The sequence below is a fragment of the Culex pipiens genome, chromosome 3 (genome assembly GCF_016801865.2).
Source record: "Culex pipiens pallens isolate TS chromosome 3, TS_CPP_V2, whole genome shotgun sequence".
Taxonomy (NCBI): Eukaryota; Metazoa; Arthropoda; class Insecta; order Diptera; family Culicidae; genus Culex; species Culex pipiens.
The window spans coordinates 12289023-12312119 of NC_068939.1; the positions used below are offsets into that span (position 1 = coordinate 12289023).

The following is a 23097-nucleotide window of genomic DNA, read 5'->3' on the forward strand; positions in this document are numbered from 1 at the left end:
AATAATAGATCATTTTTGGAGAATATTGAAATAAATTTAGATTTAAAACACACAATTCATCAGACAATTTTAATAAATATTCATGTTTTCAATATTAAATGGAAACAATTACAAAGTTATTTCAGAAACACGAATAAACTATTTTGATTATTAAATTATCTATAAAATGCTCGTATTCACAATTTTCTCATCAATCTTTTAAAGGAATGGAGAAACTCTAAAAACATATATTTTAAATCAAAATCAATTATTTTGAAAGATAATTGAACTATGTTTGCATTTAAAAAATGGCTACAAACATTTGAAAGCATTGCTTTAAAGAATGGAAAATCTCTCAAAAATATTCATGAAATAATAAACAATTATTTACTTTGCGAGAATTTAAATAATCCCATCAAACTTTTTCAAAAACTGTCCATGTTAACAAGAATGACAAAACCAACAAAACATGTTTTAAAATAGGAATAAATTAATTTCACAGCATATTCAAGAAGTTCGAATGTGGAAGATTGAAAAATTTTACAAAATATTAATTGAACCAAGAATACATTATTTGAAAAGATGAATAAGCCACATCACACTTTTTTTTAAACTATCCGTATTTGCAAGAATGGTAAAAATAAAAAAAAAAAAACTATCACAATATGTAAAAATTCTATAACCAATCTATTTGAAAAATGAAAAAAAAAATCAAACAGTAATTCGAAAATATGACATTTTAACTATTTTGACTTTTGTCCATACGACATTAGAACAATTCTCTACTCTGTCGCTAATCGACTTTTCTTGTTATTTTTTTATGCGAATGATGATGATTTGTCCATACTTGTAAAACAAGTTTTTAGCTTATGTTTTCCATACAAAGCTCCATACAATTATGCTGACCGATTTGGTGTCTTCGCCAAAGTTGTAGGTTTGGAACTTTTCAGAAAAAAAATAAGGCACAAAATCCCAATTTTTAAATTTACTTTTTTATAACTTAAAAAAATTTGAATCTCGAAATTTAACAATCAAGATTAACTTTTTGAAAGGGTAAAAACGCCTATTTTTGAAATTTGCGAAAAAATTGGCTAGAATTTTATTTTTTTTCACAAAAGTTTCACACTTTAATCTTATCTAATCAAATCTAATACAAACGCAGCCAGTCCGATTAAAGCATGCTGGAAAGTCTTGTGATTAAATTACGCTCCAAGCACTTTCCTTGTCATTAATAATAACAGCAGTACATTCCAGAACAACCGAAAATGTATTACAAAAATGCAAGCGGCCAGCCCTACTGCATAATGTTTACCGCACAAAAGTTCACTTTTTAACATTACAAATCTTAATAATAGTTTCCGAGATATCGCGAGCTAAAAAAAAAACAGGGTAAATCAGATGATACTGAGAAAAACAAATTTATAACTGAATTTAACCTATCGCAATAACCAGGACAGAGTCAAAATTAGAAAATTGTAAGAAATTTTTGCAGCCATTTGAAAGACATTTTCAATTGCATATTAAATTTAGCGTCTAAAAATGGTTTTTGAAATTTAGTTTCACAATATTTTAGATTTTTTTTCCAAACGTCGCATTTTTTCAAACAAACATAATTCTGGTATCAGAGTTTGCACCATCCTAAACTCTAGCGCAAAACTTGCGTTTTTTTTAATGTCTTCCTTTTTTTCTGAAAGTTCTCATTATAATCTGCAACTTTGCCAAATTATTCAAATTTATCAAATCGACGTCGTCGTGCTATCATGTCGCACCCGCCATTTTGACGTTCCGAGAAAAACGCGTTTCAATGTTTGACCTTGAATGAACAAAAGCGAGGGCACGCAATTTAAACAATAACAAACACGTTTTGTTTGGCTGACCATTCTGTGCGTTGTCCCGAAGTTTGGTTGAAGTTGGTTGCTGGAGTTCCGAGCTATAATTAAAAATGTTTACGGTAGTCTAACTTGTACGTGCGTCAAACGCATCCTGACCTGAAATCCCTTTGCCCTTTGTCGCACTTACATCAATTTTCAGGGAGTGACAAGATAGCACGACAGGATTGAAACTTCTTTTATATGTAGAGTGACAAAAATTTTCGGAGCTTTTTTGGTTTTCATTGAATATCTCAGGATTGAAATCGAATTTTGGGGATCTGTGAAGGTCAAAAGATGAGGCATTGTGAGCTGCACAAAATGGCGTTCTTAACTCAATTTGGCCCAAAATGCACGTACGACAAGTTAGCACGACGGCGACGATATGATGCCTCCCAAGATACAGATTATCGAAAAAGGCAATTTACCTCTTAAACTATACTAATTTTACTATACTAATATTGGGTCTTAAGAATTATGAAAATATATATATAAAAAAAAACATTATTCGATTATCCAAAGTTTAGCTTTAGCTTATTCGGATAACCGTATCTGGACTGTAATGAAACAGTTTGAATGTTGCTAATCTTCTTCAACTTTTTAATGGTACTGTCACCCTGCCCTTCTGTCGATCAAGCGCGTACACGCCATACGATCGAGTGTGACCAAACAACCGCCACCTTTTCAGCAAAACATTGCCAGGGGTCGCGCACGGCTCAACTCAACAACGCGCACTCAACCACTTCTTGGCCGTACGTACGGCACTACCTCCAGCTCTACGCAGCCCTGCGTCGAACTCTAGAGCGGTTTGCTGTTGCATAATCGACGACGCTCCGTGGGACCTTCCCCGCTTATCTGAACGAGACTTGCGCTGCACCTTCTCTTCACGTTCGGGCAGAACTGGGTGGCAAAAAAAAAAACGAGAGGTTAAAAAGAAGTTGCCTTGGTGAACAAGTTTGAACGAGTACGAGTGTGGCTTGAGAGGGCGAAGAATGTGCGTGATTTCCGTGATTTGCAACTTTTGCGTTTTTGCAGCGCAATGACTTTTTCTAATAAAACAAGCTTTTTGGACGGACGCCGCACTCCTGGCGAGCACACAGGTCGGAAAGGGTTTCGATTATATCACATTCTGGGCTGCGCACCTAAGATTGCGCCGGCGTTTTGCATTCACTTTTATTCCGATTTGGATAATTTGACCTGAATGTTGAACATGGCTTCAGGTACGAGCCACACTGTAGCTGGGCCGGCTTGGAGTGGGTCGTAACGCAACGGGTCGGTCCCCGAGTTGAGCAATTAGATGTTTGGTAATAAACGCACTTGTGGGGTGGTTAGTGGTGGCATGGTAGTAACAGAAATATTATTTTGAAAATAGTTACCAAAGATTGCAATTTATTCGAGATTTTTGTAACAGAAAAACTATAATTTATTTACACGGCGTCAGACTCAGCAAGCTCCTGTAGAACAGATTGAACAGTTCCAGATAGGTATTCGCACCACAATCCCGGATCCGGTTGATAATGCAGTCCCTCATTTTATAAACTTCACTAAAATTGAACACCAAAATAATCAGCCAAAATTCATCGCCCAACCACGAATCCTTACTTGCACTCCGTGATCGTGTACCGACTGAGGGTCATCTCCATCGTCGAATTGGACATCCCGTCCATGCAGACGTCGATCGTGGGTGCCAGCTCGATCGCGCACGATCTGGCCAACGGTTCTCGCAGTTCTGAAAAACGGATGAGCCACATGGGTTAAAAGGTACGACATTCTTCGGCGAAACACCAACTCAGTAGCATCGCTCCGCTGTCGTTGCAGATCATCTTGAGCGCCTCCGGCACGGTATCCGCCAGCTTCCGGAGGATCTTCAGGTCGTCGTCGTCGGTCATGCAGCGCTTGACCTTGTCCACGACGGGGTTGATGCAGGTCAGCGACTTCTCGACCTGACCGCAGATCCTAAGAAGAATGAACTCAACTCAGTTGACTTTACCCGTGAAGCGATTCCAACTCACTGTGTCATCAGCGTGGTCTGCTCCTGCTTGTTGAGGTTCGTGATGGGAGCCTGCAGGTAGCTCAGATTCACGTGCTGCATAAAGCACTTCGGGGTGTCCTGGTTCAGCACCACCAGCAGATCCTGAAAGGCGCGATCGTCCCCGGTGTTGTTCCGACACTCGTCCTTGATCTCCTGCATGAACTCCATCCGCTCCACCGAGGACTGCTCCGCCGGCTCGGACTCGGCCAGAATCGACCCCGCGCAAAGCGCCAACATCACCACCAATCCACGAACATCCATTCCTGAACACCGCCGTGTGCAACTGGTCCAACTCAGAACCCACTGTGAAGTGTCCGGAATCGGCTCAAATGGCTTATATTGTTCGCGATAAACGCGAGCAGGGGAAAAAAAACTGTTCACGCATTACACCTTTTTATTCTCGAATCTAGATCAATGACCAGATATCGCCGGGCACATTGAAACGAGCAGACAAAAGCCCATCACAGCCCAAGTGGGAAGCTGAATTAAGCGGACAAATTAGGGCCGATTCGCCAATTGAGCCCGGAGGGAGACTAAGTGGAGCAGACGCGAGCAGTGCACTATCGGTGCTTAGTCAGTGGAGAGTGTTTTTTTTTTCTGTGTGATTCTGCACTTTTAAAAAGTTGAAAAATGTTGTTTTGGTTCCGGTAGTACTTTGAGTGGGGCTGGGAAAAAGTGGCATGTTTTGACTGGGATTGATGGCTTTAATAACTTAATGTGGCCATTGTGTTCTGGGGCGGATTGCGGGTGAACTTGATCTTGGGAGGTCACCCCGGTTGGACAAGTCAGGTGGCTTCCGGAGTGTGATAAATTATTGTTTAAATCTACTGCAAAAATGATGAATAATAGATCTCCTTCAGGACGTGATAGACGCGGTGGATGACAGTAGTCCTATAATTGTCTATAAACGGAGAAAAAAAAAGTTCAAAAATCGTGAACCTTTGTTTGTGGTTCCCATTTTCATGAACGCATGTTCGCGAATTTCGGAACTTATTTTCCTCCGTGTATACATTGAGTTTCTATGTTCAATTTATTGTCTTTTAGTGTTGCATTTTGAATACTTTTTTGTGCAATTAAAAATGCCTATAATCCATTGGAAATTCCGTAACTTATAGGACCAATTAAAAAAATCCAAAATGTTTCAAATAATATTTGTGAAGTGAATTTTTTTTTAAAGTGCAATTTAATCAAAAGGTTTCAAATTTTATAAATTTTAAAAGATATGTGATTTTGTCTTTGTTATGCATGTTTTTAAATGTATAAGTGAAGGGTAATAACGATTTTTTTTAAATCGTTATAAGAAATTTATAGTTAAAATTTAACACAAGTTGATTTTATTTCGAATCTATGTAATCACTTTTTTTTCAAAAAGGCCAACATGAATTTGAATGAATTTTTAAGTCCCCCTTCAAATCTAAAAAAACAAGAGCACAACATTTAACTAAACAAACACTTTTATTCTTTGAAAAAAAATAATTTTGTTATCCCTTATCTTACATGGCGTAAAATGTACAAAACCATAAATCTCGTATTAGTTTTCAAAAAGCCGTAAGAGCCACTGGTAAACAAAATTCTTTTTGCATCGGTTTTCGATCTTCTTACGAAAAACCAATATCAAAAATGCTTGAGATTGTTCATCTACACGTCCTTCAAGTGCCCCAAACTAAACATAAATGAAATTTTGTTTCATTTTGAAGAAAAACGTAAATTTGTGCCAGAGGTCACAGCTTTTACGGCTTTTTGAAAACTAACCCGAGAAATAAATTTGAAATCAAAAATCTAGCTAAACATTTGAAAATTTCCTGAAAAAAGTGATAAACCCTTTGAAAAAAGAAATTCTGTTTGAAAAATTTCAAAATTATTTATATTGAAAAGACCCAAAAAAATAAAAAATAAAGTTTTTTTTACATTGAAAATCGAACCAATAGTTTTCGAGGCTACGATATGAAAAATGAGGGCTCATTAGACGACACTGAGAAAAACTCAGTTTCCAGCAAATTTATGCTTAAAGAAAATGTGTGACAGAAACCAGCAGTTCGATAAACAAAATCTAAGATGGATATTGATGGAAATTTTCTCAGTTTTACCAAAAAAAATTTTGCAAAAAGTAATTTAAAATTGCAAAAATACTGAAAAAAAAATATTTCACAAAAAATGCCCGTGATTTGAAGATGATTTACTTTATCAAAAAAAAAATAATTTATGGCAATATTTTTCAATTTTAATTTTGCATATTTATATGATTTATGAAATTTTGCTTGGCAATAATTTAGATTTTTTTCCCAAAAATTAAATTTTAAAAAAATCTGTTGCTCTGGTAACAGATTTTGCACTATTCTAAACTCTAGCGAAAAAAATCCTTTTTTTATTTCTCTTAAACATATAAAAAACCGAAAATTAAAAAAAAAATTTTGGGTATTCAATTTTTATTATTAAAAAGACAAATAAAAAAAAGGAAAAGGCTTTCCGTGTATTTTTTTTTTAATTCGAAACATAACCATCTTTGTCAATCTATTTTCAATTTTGATTTTGCATATATTTATGATTTGTGAAATTTAACTTGACAAAAATTTAGATTTTTTCCAATAATCACAATTTTTATAAAAAATCTGTAACTCTAGTAACAGACTTTGCACCGTCCTGAACACTGTCGCAAAAGATGCCTTTTTTAATTACCTTAAACATTTAGTAAAAACCGAAAATAAAAAAAAATGTTTAAGAACGAAACACAACCTAAAACTTTGCCAAATTTTCTGAACATCTTAAAAAAAATATTGTCAGGAATTGACAACCATGGACACCATTAAAAAAAACAAAAACTGGAATTTGTCAGTTAAAATTAAACTTTAAGTGACTTTGTTTTGAATACGATGCACTTTATTGAAAAATCTATAAAGTAGTTTTCGATTGCAAAATTTTTTTTAAATAAAATCAAAATTTTCCTTTTTTTTTAATTAAAAAAAATCAAAAAAGCGGATTTTGGGAAATTGGATATTTTGTGCAAAAAAGGCAATTTAAAAACCATTTTAACAACTTGGCCGAAGACATCAAATCGATCAGATTTTTTTCAAATGTTTTAGATTTTTGAATATTTACGTACTGTAAACTAGGGTGACTTTGATTGGTTTTTCAAATGCCCATCAAATTAATATCTGACATTTTTGAGAATTTTGAGTATGTAAGCATTAAGGGATAGCTTATTATCGAACATGTATGCAAAAATGCGACCGTTACATTGGTTGTAGCAAAATTAGTAGCCAAATCAAATTTCTATCAATGTCACCCCGGGCTATCAATGGCTTTTTTGGTCATAGGGAAAGACCTAACAAATTTGAACTAAATTTAAAAAATATATAAATAAAATCCAGTTCTGGTTTTGGTTGAAAATTGCTCTTTTTTTAAACAAATGGAATGCATGGGAAAAGTTTAAAAATAATAAAAAATAATAATAAAAAAATACAAAATTAAAATCTCGAAAAAATGCGAAATTTCAGAACAAAAACATTAAGTGGAGACCAAAACAAAGGTGTCATTTAAATTTGTAATAGCTTTATTTTAATAAAATAAATGATGCTATTTGTTTTTTATGTGTTCAATAAATTTATATTATTTTTTTTTATTTTCACTTTTTTATTTTCTCAAAATCTCAGAGCTTGTATTTCCATAACAATATTAGGTATTTATTTGAGAAATATCCATCAGTCAAGAATAAAAATAAGTAAATTTTTTACCCAACAGTGTCCATGTGCTACGCAGTGATTCCAGAAGAACATCACCAACTTAACAATGAAAACATCAACCCAAACGACGACTCTCCCAACCAGCGTTGGATCACCCAGCTCCAGCATTGTGTCGCAACTCGTACAAACTTCGGAGAAGTAAAGCTGGAACTGTGTCCAGCATTGCAGCTGTCGATCGAGTGCCTTGAAGAATCTCTCAGTAAAACTGGTGCCAACAGTTCTCTGAACATTGCAACCAAGTTGGTGGAGAGCTTGCCAGATGTTAGCAGAAGAATTTGCCGAAAGTATCAAAATTGGATTGAAGGTTAGAAAGGTTGATCAATTTGTTTTTAGAATAATTTAAAAAGATTTTTGTTGCAGAACCGAAATCAACCGAGTATCTAAAAAAATGTGGTTTTGAATCTACTTTAACATGCTTCAAAAATTTAGAAGATATTTGGCAGGCTAAATTGTCCAGCTACACATTCATCGAGTGTCAGTAGGTACTACAAATAAAGTTTGATAACAGTGTTAACGTATTAAAACTTTTCACAGAATCCTAAATCAAGCAAGAGACTGCATCTACCACCTCCTGTCCAGCTGCGAATCCCCACCAGAGTCACTGAATGTGCTCAACCAGTTGCACCGAAATGTGATAAGAGACACTCCCTGCGACGGTTCGGAAAATGCAAACGATCCTTGAGCTCAAAAGCACGAAACATCAAGCCTTCCCCTCTCCTTTTGCTATAAATCGGATCGTGCAGCAAACACCTGCTGCAAACCTTTGCCGGCCGAGCCAGGTTCGTTTCCCAGAACACGTAGAGTCAAACAAAAATAATGCCCGCGCTGACAGAATGCGTCCAAGTTGTGATTCCTCCGCGACCGACCAACCTGGCTGAGTGGAGAGCCCCTCCGGACCTGCATTAAATAATATAATTAACACCGCCTGCTGAAGAAAAAGAAACACTTGCAGACCCCTCGTCTAAGCTGATCCGTTGGTACAGTAAAACTCTGCTGGTTGGACACTTTCAACTACGCGCGTCGACGAGGTCCAACCATCGTGGTTTTTTCCGTAACTTAACCCTTTTCCATTGCAAACGCAGCAAAAACCCAAAACCCTCCCGGAGGGCATCGTAACCTAGAATTATGAGCCGCAATTTAGACGTTGAGACAAACTGTCCAACTGACCAGAGGGGGGGGAGGGTCATTTTACGGCTTTGCAAAGTACGCAATTGTCACTTTTTGAAGGGGGTCGGTCTGTTTTGAGGTGATTGAGATGTTTTAGCGTTAGAGGAACACAGTCGTTAGCGCGGAGTTTTTAACAGAAAAAAATCAAACATACTGACATACAACTATTGGTTGGACTTCTGGTTGATGCAATACACCTCTAACAGTAAAATTTTTGTGAGAAATGTGTTTCTCTCAGTGTCATCTAATTAGCCTTCATTTTTCAATTGGCAGTTTATCCGAAACTAATGCGTTGATTTTTGATGGTGAATAATTATACTTTAGTCCAATTTGCTATTCTTTACAATAACAATTATTTCGAAATTTCAAAATCAAGCCTTACATTATAAAAAGGGAAAAAAACATTTTTTGTGGAAATTTAAAAAAGCTTGATTTGATTTTAAAATTTATTATGAAAAGAGCAGAAAGTTTAACAAAATTATCATTTTTTGAACACTAACTAATTAGTTTCGGAGATACCGCCAATTGAAAAATAAGGGCTAATTTGTAACACTGAGAAAAACTCATTTCTCACAAAAAATGTTTTCAATTCTGAAAAGTTCTACTTTTCAACACTGAAATGGGTGCTGAAAAGTTGAACTTTTCAACACTAGCATCGAAAAGTAACATTTTTCAATTTTTCTTTGTTTTGAACGGTGAATTCACTTAACACATGGATTATAGACATAAAATTCCATCCAAAAAGCGTTTTTTTGGAATTGCAAAAAAAATTGTAAGCAGCTCGTTGCAAAACATGATTTTCGCATCACTCGTGGAATTTATCCAACTAGGCAAACCTCGTTGGATATATGTACGACTCGTGCTGAAAAAAATCTGCTTTTTGCAACTTGTTGCATAAACTACTATTTTAAATTGGCAAGATTGAACCTTTCTTCGGAAATTAGCAAAGATGATAATAATATTCATCAGGGAATGGTGACAGATTTTGTGTCATGAGACATGAGAAACTGGTAAATTTTCATCAGTTTGTGGTGACACATTTACACATTTTTTAGGTAAAATCACTCAAAAAAGAGGTAATATTTAACCAACCAAATTTGTAACCTTCCAAAATTAAACTTTTATTTCTGTGATTGAAAACGGCGTAGTATCAACAAATTTGTAAGTTTATTTTTGACTGCAAATTGGATCGTTCATTTGAACATAAATTTTGGAATTTTTAGTAGCAATACTTTTAATTTTTCAAAAAAAAAAAATCATAAATCTACACAGCCAAAAAAGTAGTAATCCAGCTGTGTGTAAAAGGCCTGGGTGTAAAATAAATATTGCATTATTTTATGCAATTTTATGTGATTTTACACCCTTAAATATGTAGCCCATCAGTATGGCAAACCTACTTGACCGAAATGTCAAGCTCATATATGCGTTTATCCTAACAGCTTTTCATTGGTCTGGTGGCCGAGTGGGCTAAGGCGCCAGCCCTTACTGTTGGTGCTGGGTTTGAATCACGTCGGTTGCATTTTTTTTTGTGTTTGCAAAAATTGTACATGCAGTGTGTTATATTAAGTGTTTATTTTGACGAAGGTGATGTGCATGATTTTGCATGCGATTTTACCATCGGATTTTTTGCTGTGCAGCTTTCTAAAACCTTTCAAATAAATTTCGAAAATTATAAAAGCAAAACATATTTTGTGAATTAAAAATTTAGCGATCAAAAGTAAACATTTCGAATACAACAAATTGATCAGAAAATTCCTTCGCAAGATCCAAGTTTTCAAACATTTATGTAACATGAATGTTGAAAATTTGGTAGGTTGAATATTACCTCTTTTTTGAGTAATATTAAATAAAAAAATGTGTAAAAATGTGAACCTGATAAATATTCAACAGAATGTGATGAAAATTCATCATTTTCTGATGTAACATTACATCTTTTTTTGACACAAAATCTGTCACCATTTCCTGATGAATATTGCCATCTTTTTTTCTGTATACTAGATAATTTTGATGAAGCTTCGTATGAATGAAGTAATCATGCATAATTCCATTTTTTGGCATGGAACAATCCTCAACCTTTTTTTACCCTCCCAAGAATGAGCAATTATTTTTTTGTATTTTTTTTATTTAGATGAAACTTTGTTTTTTTTTCCTTTTCCATGAAAAAATGTTGCATCATTAGTGCGTCAAAAGGTCATGAAGGCCAATAAAATATTCAAAAATCTGTATCATAAGATCGGAAAAGTTGTAGATGCTTAGAACATCTCAGAAAAAATAGCAACACTTTACAAAAAATACTCATTTTCTTAATCCAACTTATCCCACCATTGCGAAATATAATCATTTAAACCGCAAAATAACCGTTTTCGTAATTATTTTGTATGTTTTAGATATAAAAAATGGCATGTTTTAAGCTAAGCATTTGGTCAAAATTTGATAGGTCGAGTTGCCAGTTTTTATTTCAAAAAACCATCATTTTTGTAAAATGTGGAAAAACTTGTTTGATTTAAATTATAAACGTTGAATCAAATTTGCAATCAAAATAAACGATACATAACATTTGTTATCATGCGCCGTTTTTATATTATAGCCAGTTAATATTAATTAAAATTAAATCTAAAAATTAAAATAAAATTAGAACGTTTTTTTTTCGAAAAAAATCAGGTGATTTCCTGGAAATTTGCAGAAAATACATTGAAGATTGGCCAATGCTGAGAACCTATGAAATAAAAGCAAACAGTAAAGTTTAAGTTTTTTTTAAAATAAATTAACAGAATAGCGTCGTTTTTAAAGTGCAAATAACTCAGCAAATATGCATCCGTTTTATTTTTTTGAATGAAAAAACATTTTCAATTTTTTTAAGATAACTCTGAAAAGGCACTTTAACTGTTACTTATGACCATATCAAATGAGCTGATTGAACAATTTTTTTTTACAAACCCCTTAAGAAATTAGCTTTTTCAAAACAACCAATGCGCTATGGCTTTGCTATGTACATAGAACTTTTTGAAAAAGCAAGAAAGATTTAATGTGAACACAATTTCAGGAATATTTGGTAATATTACAAAAAAAAATATTATCAAAAAATGGGCGAACTCATTTTAATTAAAAGCCAATCCACTAAAACTATGCAATGCATTTTTAGAAACAAAATAGGTTAATTATTAATTTTTGGCATTTTTTAGATTAAAATCCACTAAGAGTCGTCACAGGTCGCTGCTGCGCAAGAAAGGTGAACTCAAAGTTCTGCTAAACGTGGACCGCAGTTGAACGACAAAGAGAGGGCAAATTACTAAACCCTGGGATTCTGATTTTCACATTGGTACTTATGAACAAATCCATTTATTAAATTAGATTTCGGTTAAACTCAAGCACCGTCTATTGTAATGTAATGGCTGTATAAAAATGTGACCATATCTAATTTTGATTATTTAAAAAAAGTAATCAAAATCAAATTTGATGTAATCAATTCAAAAAGTTCAAAAAGTGGAAATCAAGCAGTACACATTTTGTTAGTCATAGAACATACGTCAAGTTATCATCATGTGTTTAATAGGATTACTTTGCGCATTTATATTGCCGTCAATTGCTAGTTGCACGTTTATTGAATTTCATCCCTTTGAAAAAGAATCAAGCCAGAGCGGTGGTTCTGTGGTGAATTTTTACGCTGATGTGAATATTGATTTATCCAGCTTTTCCTACGATTTTTCGGACATTGATATTCTACTCAAATACAAGCCTTGCGTGATGATGGATTCAAGCCAAGCCCAGATGAACTTGTACGCTACCTGTGACTACATCGATATTGATCGATACATGATTACTCTGAACCAAGCTGAGCGGAAAGGGGTGGCTTACAAGTCGAGTATTTCAGAAAAAATTGGTTGCTTCAACAATGGCATTCCAGAATTTTACATGTCATGGAAAGTAAACAATTACACAATAAGAAGTGAGGATAGCAATGGAAGCAGTCAAAAATCGCATGTGCGGCTTCTGCAATACGAACCTGGATGGAATTATGAGCAAATCTACGCGGAGTACCCGAGTATTAACAGCACTAAGGATTGTGCCTGTCTCAATAGTTCTGCCAAACAGAATCAAATGAAGATTTGGCATAATAAATGTGATAGTTCAGGTTTCCAAAAAGTTTAAGGGTGCACAGCAACGAAGGAAGTTGTTGTCTTCTTATACCAAAATAGTCAAACTTACGGACCCAATCCTGCAATATTGGGAATGTAAAATTAATCAAACTTTGTTGTAAATTACTTTGTGGACCGTACTTTAGGGGATGAATAAAAAAATATTTCGATAGTACCCGTAGTTTTGAAGATACTAAAATGTCTGTTACAAAAATCTGGGTGCAAAAGCTCTGGTTGATGTGCACCGTTAATGCTTAAAATTTATAATAAAATTTGATATTCTCATTGCAAAATCACACCAATCTTTACCGCTTACCATTAGTTAAATAAAATAATTAGTGTTCTAATATTTAATAAGTAACATACAAACAGAAATACTTCCGAGCTCTTTGCAGGGTTAAAGTGCGCAGGAATCGCGTTCACGCTGCGAAAAGGAGCACGAAAGGTGCGCACCTAATCACGCACACTAGCACGCAGACTAGCTTTTTTATGATACTTTTTCCTTCTTTTTTTTTCAAAAAGAAGTGTTGTGTACCTTGACATCGATTACGGACGTCGACGGCAATCGGCTGTGGTGTGCGTTCCATTCGACCCGATCAACCAATCACCGCAGCAGCACCTCTAAAACGTTTCGAGAAGGGAGGGAGAGGGAGAAGTTGATCGGGCTGTTTTTGGAACCCTACGACGACTTCTAGACTCATGACTTGGGTTCCTTCTGACAAACCACACACAACCTGTGTGCAGTGCGCCCAGAACACCGTCACTGGTGCGTAATTGATGCTGTTGAATCATTTCCCTTTCTCACACAGTTTTTGTTTTCGACTTTTTTTTCAAGTCATTCAACGGCAACAGGTTTTCATTGAAACTTAATGTCTCCGGACACCGCGGAGGGTGATTATTGATTTCCGTTACATATTTGAGGGCATTTCGCTGCACGCCGGATTATCGCGACTTTGATGGGCGTTATGGAGGGCAGCAGGGTTTGGTTGTCGTGTTGATTTTTCAATTATGCAGCGGAAACGTGCGTTGACTGGTTTATCAGAAGATTGTAATTTGTAGGGTTTTATGATAAATCTTTGGGAATTGCTAACAAAAATCCTTGATTAAGATCTAGATTCTTAAAACAGGTTTCAAAACTATCTCCTCAAACTGGATAACCATAATAAATTATATTATTACCCTTTTTGGGTGGTGAAAATAATTAGAGAGAAACTCTCATATTTTTCGCAGGTTAAGGAATCGGTTCTAATTACTTCAACTACGTTGAATTCGACTATTTAAATAACCAATTTGGTAAACCTTTTGAGAGAAACCAGTTTTAGAAGCTGTAATTGAATATTGAACTGGAAAGTGCTGATCTGCCAATATTAGGTGGACTTTTCCATTTTGGATAATTCCGAAAGGTTGCCCCAATCCCTCTTCGTTTTTCGGTTTTCGTTTTTTACCTTTTTTAAGTTTTTAGTGCTTTTGAAAGCTTTTTTTTTAAGTTCAGCAAGTTTTGCATAAACTTAGTCTTGGACCATGAATTTGTACCCATTTCAAATTAATTATCTTTCTGCTGTTTTTGAGCTTTGAAATTAATTAAGATTTTGAAATATTAATTTTCATCTTCTACTGAAAACGCAATTGATTACAATTTAATTTTTATAGACTTTATTGTTTAAAATTATTATGGCTTTAACCTTAAAGCAGCCTTATAAAGTTTAAATTTTGTTAAATTGAGTTTTTCAAAAGTTTATTTCGATTGTTAAAGGGTAATTCTCTACCAACTCACACGTAATCGGGAAAAGTTGCCCCGACCCCTCTTCGATTTGCGTGAAACTTTGTTCTAAGGGGTAACTTTTGTCCCTGATCACGAATCCGAGGTCCATTTGTTGATATCTCGTGAAGAAGGGGCGGTACGACCCCTTTCATTTTTGAACATGCAAAAAAAGACATGTTTTTCAAAAAATTGCAGCCTGGAATGGTGATGAGATGGAAATTCGGAGTACTTTTAGAATCTATATTGACCAGAAGGGTCATTTTTAATTTAGAACAACAAATTACATTTTAAAGTTTCGTGTTTTTTTCTAACTTTGCAGGGTTATTTAAAGAGTGTAATAATGTCCGAAAGAGTTGAAGAGCAGACAATTACAAATAATTTGATATTTATGCATAAGGGGTTTGCTTGAAATCATGACCAATTATCGCAATTTTACGAAAAAAAAAAAGTTCAACATTGTTGAACATTATAACACTCATTTAAACTAAACCTATAAAGTCAGAAAAAATACGAAATTTTAAAATCAAAAGATAAGTTATAAATGAGAAAATGACCCTTCTGCATTGAATTAAACAATATTTTGAAATTTTTTGAATCAAGACTAACATTTTAGAAGGGCCAAACATTCAATATTACGCCCTTTTGAAATATAAGTCTTGATTAATATTTTTTCAAAACATTTTTTTCGAAAAGATCGAAAAATTTCACAAATCTTTTATGTTGCATGTTTATTAGCCTGGGTCATAAAAATTAAAGTTGCTCAAATCAAAAATTATATGAGATTGCCCGAAAGAGTACTCAAAATGGAGGCTCAGGCCAAAATTTCAGCCCATTTGGTTGAAAACTGGCTTGCCTTGAGCAGGAACAAGTTTAAATGGGAATTAACCCGTAAAACTTGAGCATTTAGGTAAATTGCTCTGTACAAGTCAGCCGTTAACAAATGACCACTTTTACATACCGTGGGGTCCTAGGGGATGGTCTGGGGAACAATTCCTCCGAAGGTTGCAAGACGATCCGAGGCTCCTGGTCTTGCCTTGAACCGGCCACCACGTGGTCGGAAAATAACTTCAAATTCGGCTTCAAAATTACATTTAGCGTTTATTAATTATTTTTGTTTAAATATCTGATTGCATAAAGTGTTTTAGGAATAACAAAACCAATTTAAAAGCCAAAATTGATTATACCCTCCTGCCAAGTGGTGGTCGGTTGACATGTGGCGTCCTCTGAACGAGACAGCCTTCTTAGTGTGCTTTGATTTATCCCTATACATTTGGCTGGGACCATGAGAATTTCTGCGACGCCGGAATGAATCCGGTTCAAGGCAAGACCAGGAGCCTCGGATCGTCTTGCAACCTTCGGAGGAATTGTTCCCCAGACCATCCCCTAGGACCCCACGGTATGTAAAAGTGGTCATTTGTTAACGGCTGACTTGTACAGAGCAATTTACCTAAATGCTCAAGTTTTACGGGTTAATTCCCATTTAAACTTGTTCCTGCTCAAGGCAAGCCAGTTTTCAACCAAATGGGCTGAAATTTTGGCCTGAGCCTCCATTTTGAGTACTCTTTCGGGCAATCTCATATAATTTTTGATTTGAGCAACTTTATTTTTTTTGACCCAGGCTAATGTTTATGGTCACTCATGGTCACTATTTAAAAAAACGAAAAACTGCAATTATTTCGTTAAAATCAAATTTTCGGTGCCTACATCTTGAAAACGGAGCCCTTTATCAAAAAATCTGTTAAGAGCTTTTCGATTGCAAATTCAAGTTTACATTAAAAAAATCAGGTCATTTTTTTGGCCTAAAATTTGGATTTTTTTTTCCAAAAATCACTATTTTTTCAAAAAATCGTAACTCAGCGGCAGATTTTTTTACCATACTTCTCTATAGCTCAAAAGTTGCGGGTTTTGTCCCCTAAAACATATCAAAAAATCTCGAAAATAAAAAGAAAGGTATTTTGGGAAATTGAGTTTTTGTAAAAAATATATTTTTCTCAATAGTCCTCAACAATACCTACAACTTTGCCGAAGACACCAAATTGATCATGAAATTCACTCAAAAGTTACCGATTTTCGAATATTTACGTACATTTTTTGTATGGACAGCTGCCAAAATTGTATGGAGACTTGTATGGGTAAACCAATGACACAAAATAGCTTCGTTGGTCATAGCGAAGAACCACACAAAGTTTGAGCCAAATCAAAAAATACAAAAAATAAAAACTGTCGAAATCGGCCGATTTCGTAGAGAATTTCTTAACTGCTTAAAAATGAGTTTTGTTTTTTTTTTGTGGAAATTCCCAAAAACCACTTTTTTCAAAAAATCATAAACTTGCAAAAAAAACTCTATCATACAAAATAGCTCAAAATTTGGCTTTTCGGTCAACTAAAACATATAAAAAAATACAAAAAATATCGAGGGAGCAAAGTTTGTCAGAAAAATTCATGATTTTTTTTTTTAAAGTGCAATCTGTTTTTTTTCCGGATCATAACCAACAACTTTGTTGAAGACCGATCCGCTAAGAAAAAAAAAAGTTTGATTATTTTTGACGAAAACGTAGAAAATGGTCTTATTCGATTTTTTATGTTTAATAAGGATATTTTCATTTCTCATAAAATATTTTCAACATAAAAAGCTAATGATTGAAAATGTACAATGCAAGCATTATAAGCCTTTCTAAATAATTTAGAATTATAAAGCCATAATATAATTATCAAGCCATAATTTAAAAAAATCTTACATCGAAAGGAGCAAAAACAATTTTACAACAGCGTTACTTTTCAACATTGTAAATTGAACCAATAGTTCCTGAGATATCAGTTAAAAAAAATAGAGGTTACTTAGATAACATTGTTAATGCAAGATTTTTTATTTTAACATAATTATTTTTTTTATATATTTGAAATAATAAACAATTTTCGAAAACTTTAACTTAAAAATGCTTTCAACTTGAAAACGGTGATTTCAAAATAATTCTCAAAACATAACTTCATATCTTCGATATTTTCCAAAACATCATATTTTTTCAAAATAACATATCTCTGGTACAAGAGTTGGCACATTCCTAAACTCTAGCGCAATATAAAAAATGTGTTTTTTTCGGTAATTCATCTTTCATAGATAACAAATAAAATTAAATCGGGGTCATTTTTCTTTACCCTTTTTTTTTAATTGTCTTGACCGTAACCTACAAATTTACGCAGGACTCCAAATCGATCAGAAAATCCCTTCTCAAGAGAGTGATTTTTGATTATTTGTTTGACCAGAGAACAAAAATTGACTTGTATGGAAAAACCAATGATGAAAAATGGCTTTTCTGATCTAAAAAATACATTGACAAAGTTTTATATAAAAAAAAACTTACGCAAAATTGATTTACGATAACTTGGAAAATTACGCAAAAGCTTCTTTAAACTAAAACCAAGTTTAAATTTTTTGATGAATTTATATTTATAGTAAAAAAAACAATTTTCATGGGAATAGAATCCAATTTTTAATCAGCCTTAGAAACGAGATTTTTCAATATTATTATTTGATATGACATTTTCTAGAAATAACTATTAGAAGTGATTGAACACTGATAAGAGTGTGTTTAACAAAACTCAATGAAACCAACTTGAATCACTTTGGAAACTCTTTTTAAGTTTGATATGTGATTTATTGACTCTTTTTAAAACTTTTTAAACATAAAGTTTAAAATTAGAAGTAGTATTTTGTGAAAAAAAAAACCGTAAAAAAAACCGTTACCCAAAAGTCTCAAGTATTTAAAAAACAGAAAAAAAATATTAGAAAAGAGATATAAAACATCATTCCTACTTTACGAAATTGGTGTGATGTTGTTGATTTCTCGAGTTTTTTTTGAAAAGGTCCTATAAACAAAACTTTCACTTTTTGCTTTTTGGGTGTTTTTGAATACCCCTGACTCAAGGCGGTTCTAAAAACACCCAAAGAGCAAAAATAAAAAAATTGTTTATAGGACCTTTTCAAAAAAAACTCGAGATTTAAAGGATTAAAACAAAATAAAATGTGCATGAACTTGATGTAACGCAGATCATCGCACTTCTACACAAGGAATCTATTTTTCGCGCGCAATTCAACACCCTGCCCGGCGCGGTTACGGTGGCGATCACACACTCAAACGCACCATCGCTTGTCATTGACCTGAATTGCGTGCAGCGCACTTGCACTCTATGCAAACCAGAAGTAGCAGGGTACCTAAACCTACACTTGCGTTCCCTCCTCTCTGTGCGTGCACTGCGTACAAATCGGAACCAAACCGGCGATCTGATCTGCCCGTGGCAGATGGCAAGACCTGCCGCTGTTTTATTTAACTTTAAAGAGACACGATTCTGGCAAGTGTCTCATAAAAATCAAACACGAATTAATTTTGACAAATTGTCACCACCAACAAACGCGTGTGTCGTGCGCGGAAACGTGGGTTTCCAATTTAAATAATAACATCATGCACGGCTGACGGGGCGGTTCTGGGCCACCCCCGCGCGCTTTTCGGGGTCCCAATCACGCAAAGGGGGGGTTGCACGGAGGGAAATTACGGATTGAAAATCGGTTTTAAGACATTTTCCAAGTCTTTCATTTTTTCATAATTTTTCATCTTGAGTAAATTATCGAAACATTAAGCAGAAACTTATCTCCGTGCCCACCCCTAGCTCACGTGAGTCTAAGCCAGACAATTTGCGGGGGCATTTCGCTGGCATAGACCAGTAGTGCCAACAGAAAGGTAATGAGAAACGTGCAAGATATGCTGGGGACGATATGCAAAATAAGGCAGGCAGGCCTGACAAAGTGCAGCGCGAAACCACCAGTTCCACCTGCCTTGGAACGGGAAGGGCTCTTTGGAACGGGGCTTGGATCATTATAAATCAAAGATCTATCGAGAAGCTGTCAGTTTAATGGAGTGGCAGCTTTTGGCACTATTGGACAGAGCTCTGGGCAGAGTGCCAGGCAGTAGATCGAGCGCTGATGCCCTTTGGAGAGTGTTGGAGTTTTGCAGAGTTGGCACCAAGTTTGGGATGTGATTAAGATGTTGGGAACTGATCTTCAGAAGCATGTTTCGGAGGGTGTCAATTATGGTGCAATTGGTTAAACTTTTAAAAACTTTTTATATAGTTTTTAGAAGAGCAATAAGGGAAAAACACCGTTGGATCAAAAGAAGAAGTATTGGCTATTTTAAATCATTTAAAAGCAGCAAAATAAATCTACAAAAAATGGGTATGACGGACGTTATTATATCAAAATTATTTTGTTTTTTTTTATATGTAGTATTTTTTCGAAAGTACGAAAAATTTAGATGAAGAAGAAGAATTAAATTATGCATCAAAAAGTAATTTTCATAAAATAAAAAGATAAGTTTTCAAGTTTAAATTTTCAGAAATTTTTATTTTTATTTTTTAAGTATTTTCTTATTTTTCCATCATTAAAAAAATTATGTTTGAAAAGCTAAGAAAATTCAATACAAGTATCTTTTTTGAATACTGCATGACCACAGCGTAGAATTCAAATAGCTACCCATTCTGACCTCAATTTTCAATCGGTGCTATCTGGGTTAGTTTTATATGTTAAAATGAATTTAATGTGAAATTTGTTTTTATAACCTTGGAAACAAATATTTTTAGATTTTTTTTAATCAAAGCTTACATTCAAAGGGCTTGAATCGAATCATGGGTCCCCTTTTGAAATGTAAGTCGTGATTTTTTTAAACCAAATTTTTTTCCTCAAAAGATTGAGAAAATTTCACACTGTTCCACCTTTTAACATTAAAAACCGAATCAATATTTTTTCAAAATATCAATGTCAAAGCAAAAAAACAAGTAATTTTTTTAAATACCTTTTTACAGAGATGAACATGGATAGACAAAATATTAAAAAAAATATTTTTTCAGCAAAATTACATTCAAAGAAAAATTCACAAAAGTAGGTACTTCTTGCTTTGGATTTTAAATTGCTTTTTTTGTAAAGGACAATCTTACAAATATTTAGCTCAAATGAAAAAAATATCTCTCCTCTTTTCAAAGTTTTCTCTTGAAATAAGGCTTCTCTTGAAAATTTTCCCGAAAAATCAGGAGGCAAAAAAATTCTTTTTTTCAAAAAACTTCAAAATTTTAATGAAAATTAAAGTGCAATCAGCTGAAATCAATTTAAAAGGCATTCCTCTGCGTTAAGTATCATTTCTAGTATTTTAGGGTTGATTTAAAAATCATTTTCATTTTTGAAAATTTTCGATTTTTACTATCGCAAACAGGTTTTTTTGTTTGCTTAAATTTTTGTTTACTTCATATCTTCCATTTTTTTTAAAAAACCCACCCCCCCTCCTCCCCTCAACAAAAACTTTTGAAAAATATTTGCATCGGCCTAAGAGGAAAATTAAAATTTTTATTGATTTTAATTTTTTTTTTTAAATTGTATTTAACATAAATTTTAAACCTTTTTTTTCAATCAACACAAAACATTTTTGAAAATTTTAAATTTTTGGACTAAAAAAACGTAAAGCCATTAGTTTGTTTTCTTCGTGAATTTTAGATATTTTGTCTCCCGGACATAATCGAGATCGAAAAGTGGGTATGTTAGTTTTGAAAAAATATATTCACAAAGCGCTTAGGCTGTTAAAGCATCTTGGCAAAATATCTGAAAATTTGCGAAAATATTTTTTCCCAAAGGTTCTTCATCGTTTGCTGATCATCTGTTTCTGAATATCATTACACAGTGTAAAGAATAAAAAAAAATGGCAAACGAAATTACAAAGAGTTTGAATAAAATCAAGAAGAGAAAAGTTAAAGTTAAGTTAAAAAACTTCCTACGAAAAAAATCGTTTAAAAAATAAACTGCTGCTATTCGAGTCATTTTTGAAATCAGCGAACATATTTTTATTCTTCTTATTATTTGATAGCTTGTTTAATATAGTTTTAGTGAAATTATAATGACAATCTTGTGGAGTGTGTACTAAACAATATATTTTTTTCATAATTTTTATCACAAAATTGGGATCGTAGGAAACTTCAATATAACTATTTCTCCAAATCCGTTTTGAAATAATAAAATGTGGCATCATGTTAATTGAAAGTCAATGAAATCGTTTTTTGTAGAAAATATATTACCTACACGGAGAAAAAAGAGTTCCAAAAATCGTGAACAAGTGTTCATGAAAATGAGAAACACGAACACAGAGTTCAAATCCCATGGTAAGTTTTTGAAAAACGTACCATGGGATTTGAACACTTTGTTCGTGGTTCGCATTTTCAGGAATACTTGTTCTCGATTTTGGAAACTCTTTTTTCTCCGTGTATAGAAAACGTTAAAAAAAAGAATGATTTTTGCAAACATGACAAAAAATTTATAGCTCTGAATAAAAATATATGTTTTAAAGTTAATTTCTTATTATTTAAAGATATTAAAAAAATTAGAATATCAAAGTTTGAGTTTCGAGTTGATAGAAATCATTTTTAAAAGGAGGATTTTTTCTTATTTCTTTTAGCCATTTACACAACAGAAAAAATTAAAATACTAATGCTGCAATTTTAATTGTTTGCAAATCTACAATTTAAATCTGGTATTCTCCTCAAGAAGAACGGTTGTTCCACCGTTATCTCGCTGTATCGTAATTGTCTCACAAACCATAAACAGCTTAATCACTCCAGCAAGGACATCCACATTTTGTGCGACTCTTGCGTCCGTCTCCGCCAATCCCTTTTACAGATGTTTCCGACCACTTCGTTCTGTCCAAACACTTGGGCCCAACTTTGGTCGTTCCGTTATCCGCTGTTGGCCACTTGTCCCAACTGGCTCACCCTGAAAATGAGAGTGATTTTGTTGTTTTGCTTCGTGTTCCATTCCGTTCGTTCAGAACTACCTTTTGCTGCGTTTTACGCGTATTAACAACATCCTGCAGAAACACGCACTGGAAACTGGTCAACGAGGGTCAACCGGTGTGCATTTCAGCGCGGAATCTCCAACCCACAGACATTCCAGTTTTTTTTTCTTCGTGCTGCGGTGCAAGACATACTTTTCCCCACTCCCCACTCAAACAGGCGTCGATTCCATCAAGGGCCGTCAATCACAAACGGCCTGGAGTGCCAGCCGTTTCCTGCGCCGATAAATCATTTCCCAAATCTGCGCCGCGTGGTCCGACTCACGCTACCAGCCCAAGACTCAACCCGCTCCCTCGACAGACAGCTGGCCGATCAGGCTCAATAGATCGGACCAACCCGGGCTTATGTCACTTGTTATGAATAACATAAATTAACGATGTCTGCTCCCCGCTCGCGTGGCTCCACGTGGCGTCCACACACGAAAAAATCTGCGCGCATTAATTTCAGTTTCGTGTAATGCATGCGACATTGATCTCACACGGCAGCAGCAAAACATTCTTTCCTAAAACAGAAAAGAGCGTTTATTGTTGTT

At 34.3% G+C, this 23097-nt stretch overlaps 2 protein-coding genes across 2 annotated transcripts in view; both read right to left on the reverse strand.

Moving 5' to 3' along the window:
• LOC120432629 (ecdysone-induced protein 74EF-like) overlaps positions 1-23097 on the reverse strand; it is a 141597-nt gene that overhangs the window by 36779 nt on the left and 81721 nt on the right. The gene's annotated exons all lie outside the window — the stretch shown is intronic.
• Positions 3205-4204, reverse strand: LOC120432630 (uncharacterized). Its single transcript, XM_039597880.2, has 4 exons — positions 3860-4204; positions 3637-3803; positions 3450-3576; positions 3205-3391 (listed from the first exon to the last, which is right to left on the reverse strand). The coding sequence occupies exons 1-4, from the start codon at positions 4138-4140 to the stop codon at positions 3271-3273; spliced, it is 696 nt and encodes a 231-aa protein (XP_039453814.1). The 5' UTR covers positions 4141-4204; the 3' UTR covers positions 3205-3270.

Excerpts from the sequence above, each read along its gene's own strand:
- LOC120432630 (XM_039597880.2), bottom strand. The coding sequence starts at position 4,140 with ATGGATGTTCGTGGATTGGTGGTGATGTTGGCGCTTTGCGCGGGGTCG. Across the intron at positions 3,804-3,859 it reads CAGACCACGCTGATGACACA|GATCTGCGGTCAGGTCGAGA; the intron begins GTGAGTTGGAAT and ends CATTCTTCTTAG. Across the intron at positions 3,577-3,636 it reads CAGCGGAGCGATGCTACTGA|AACTGCGAGAACCGTTGGCC; the intron begins GTTGGTGTTTCG and ends TCCGTTTTTCAG.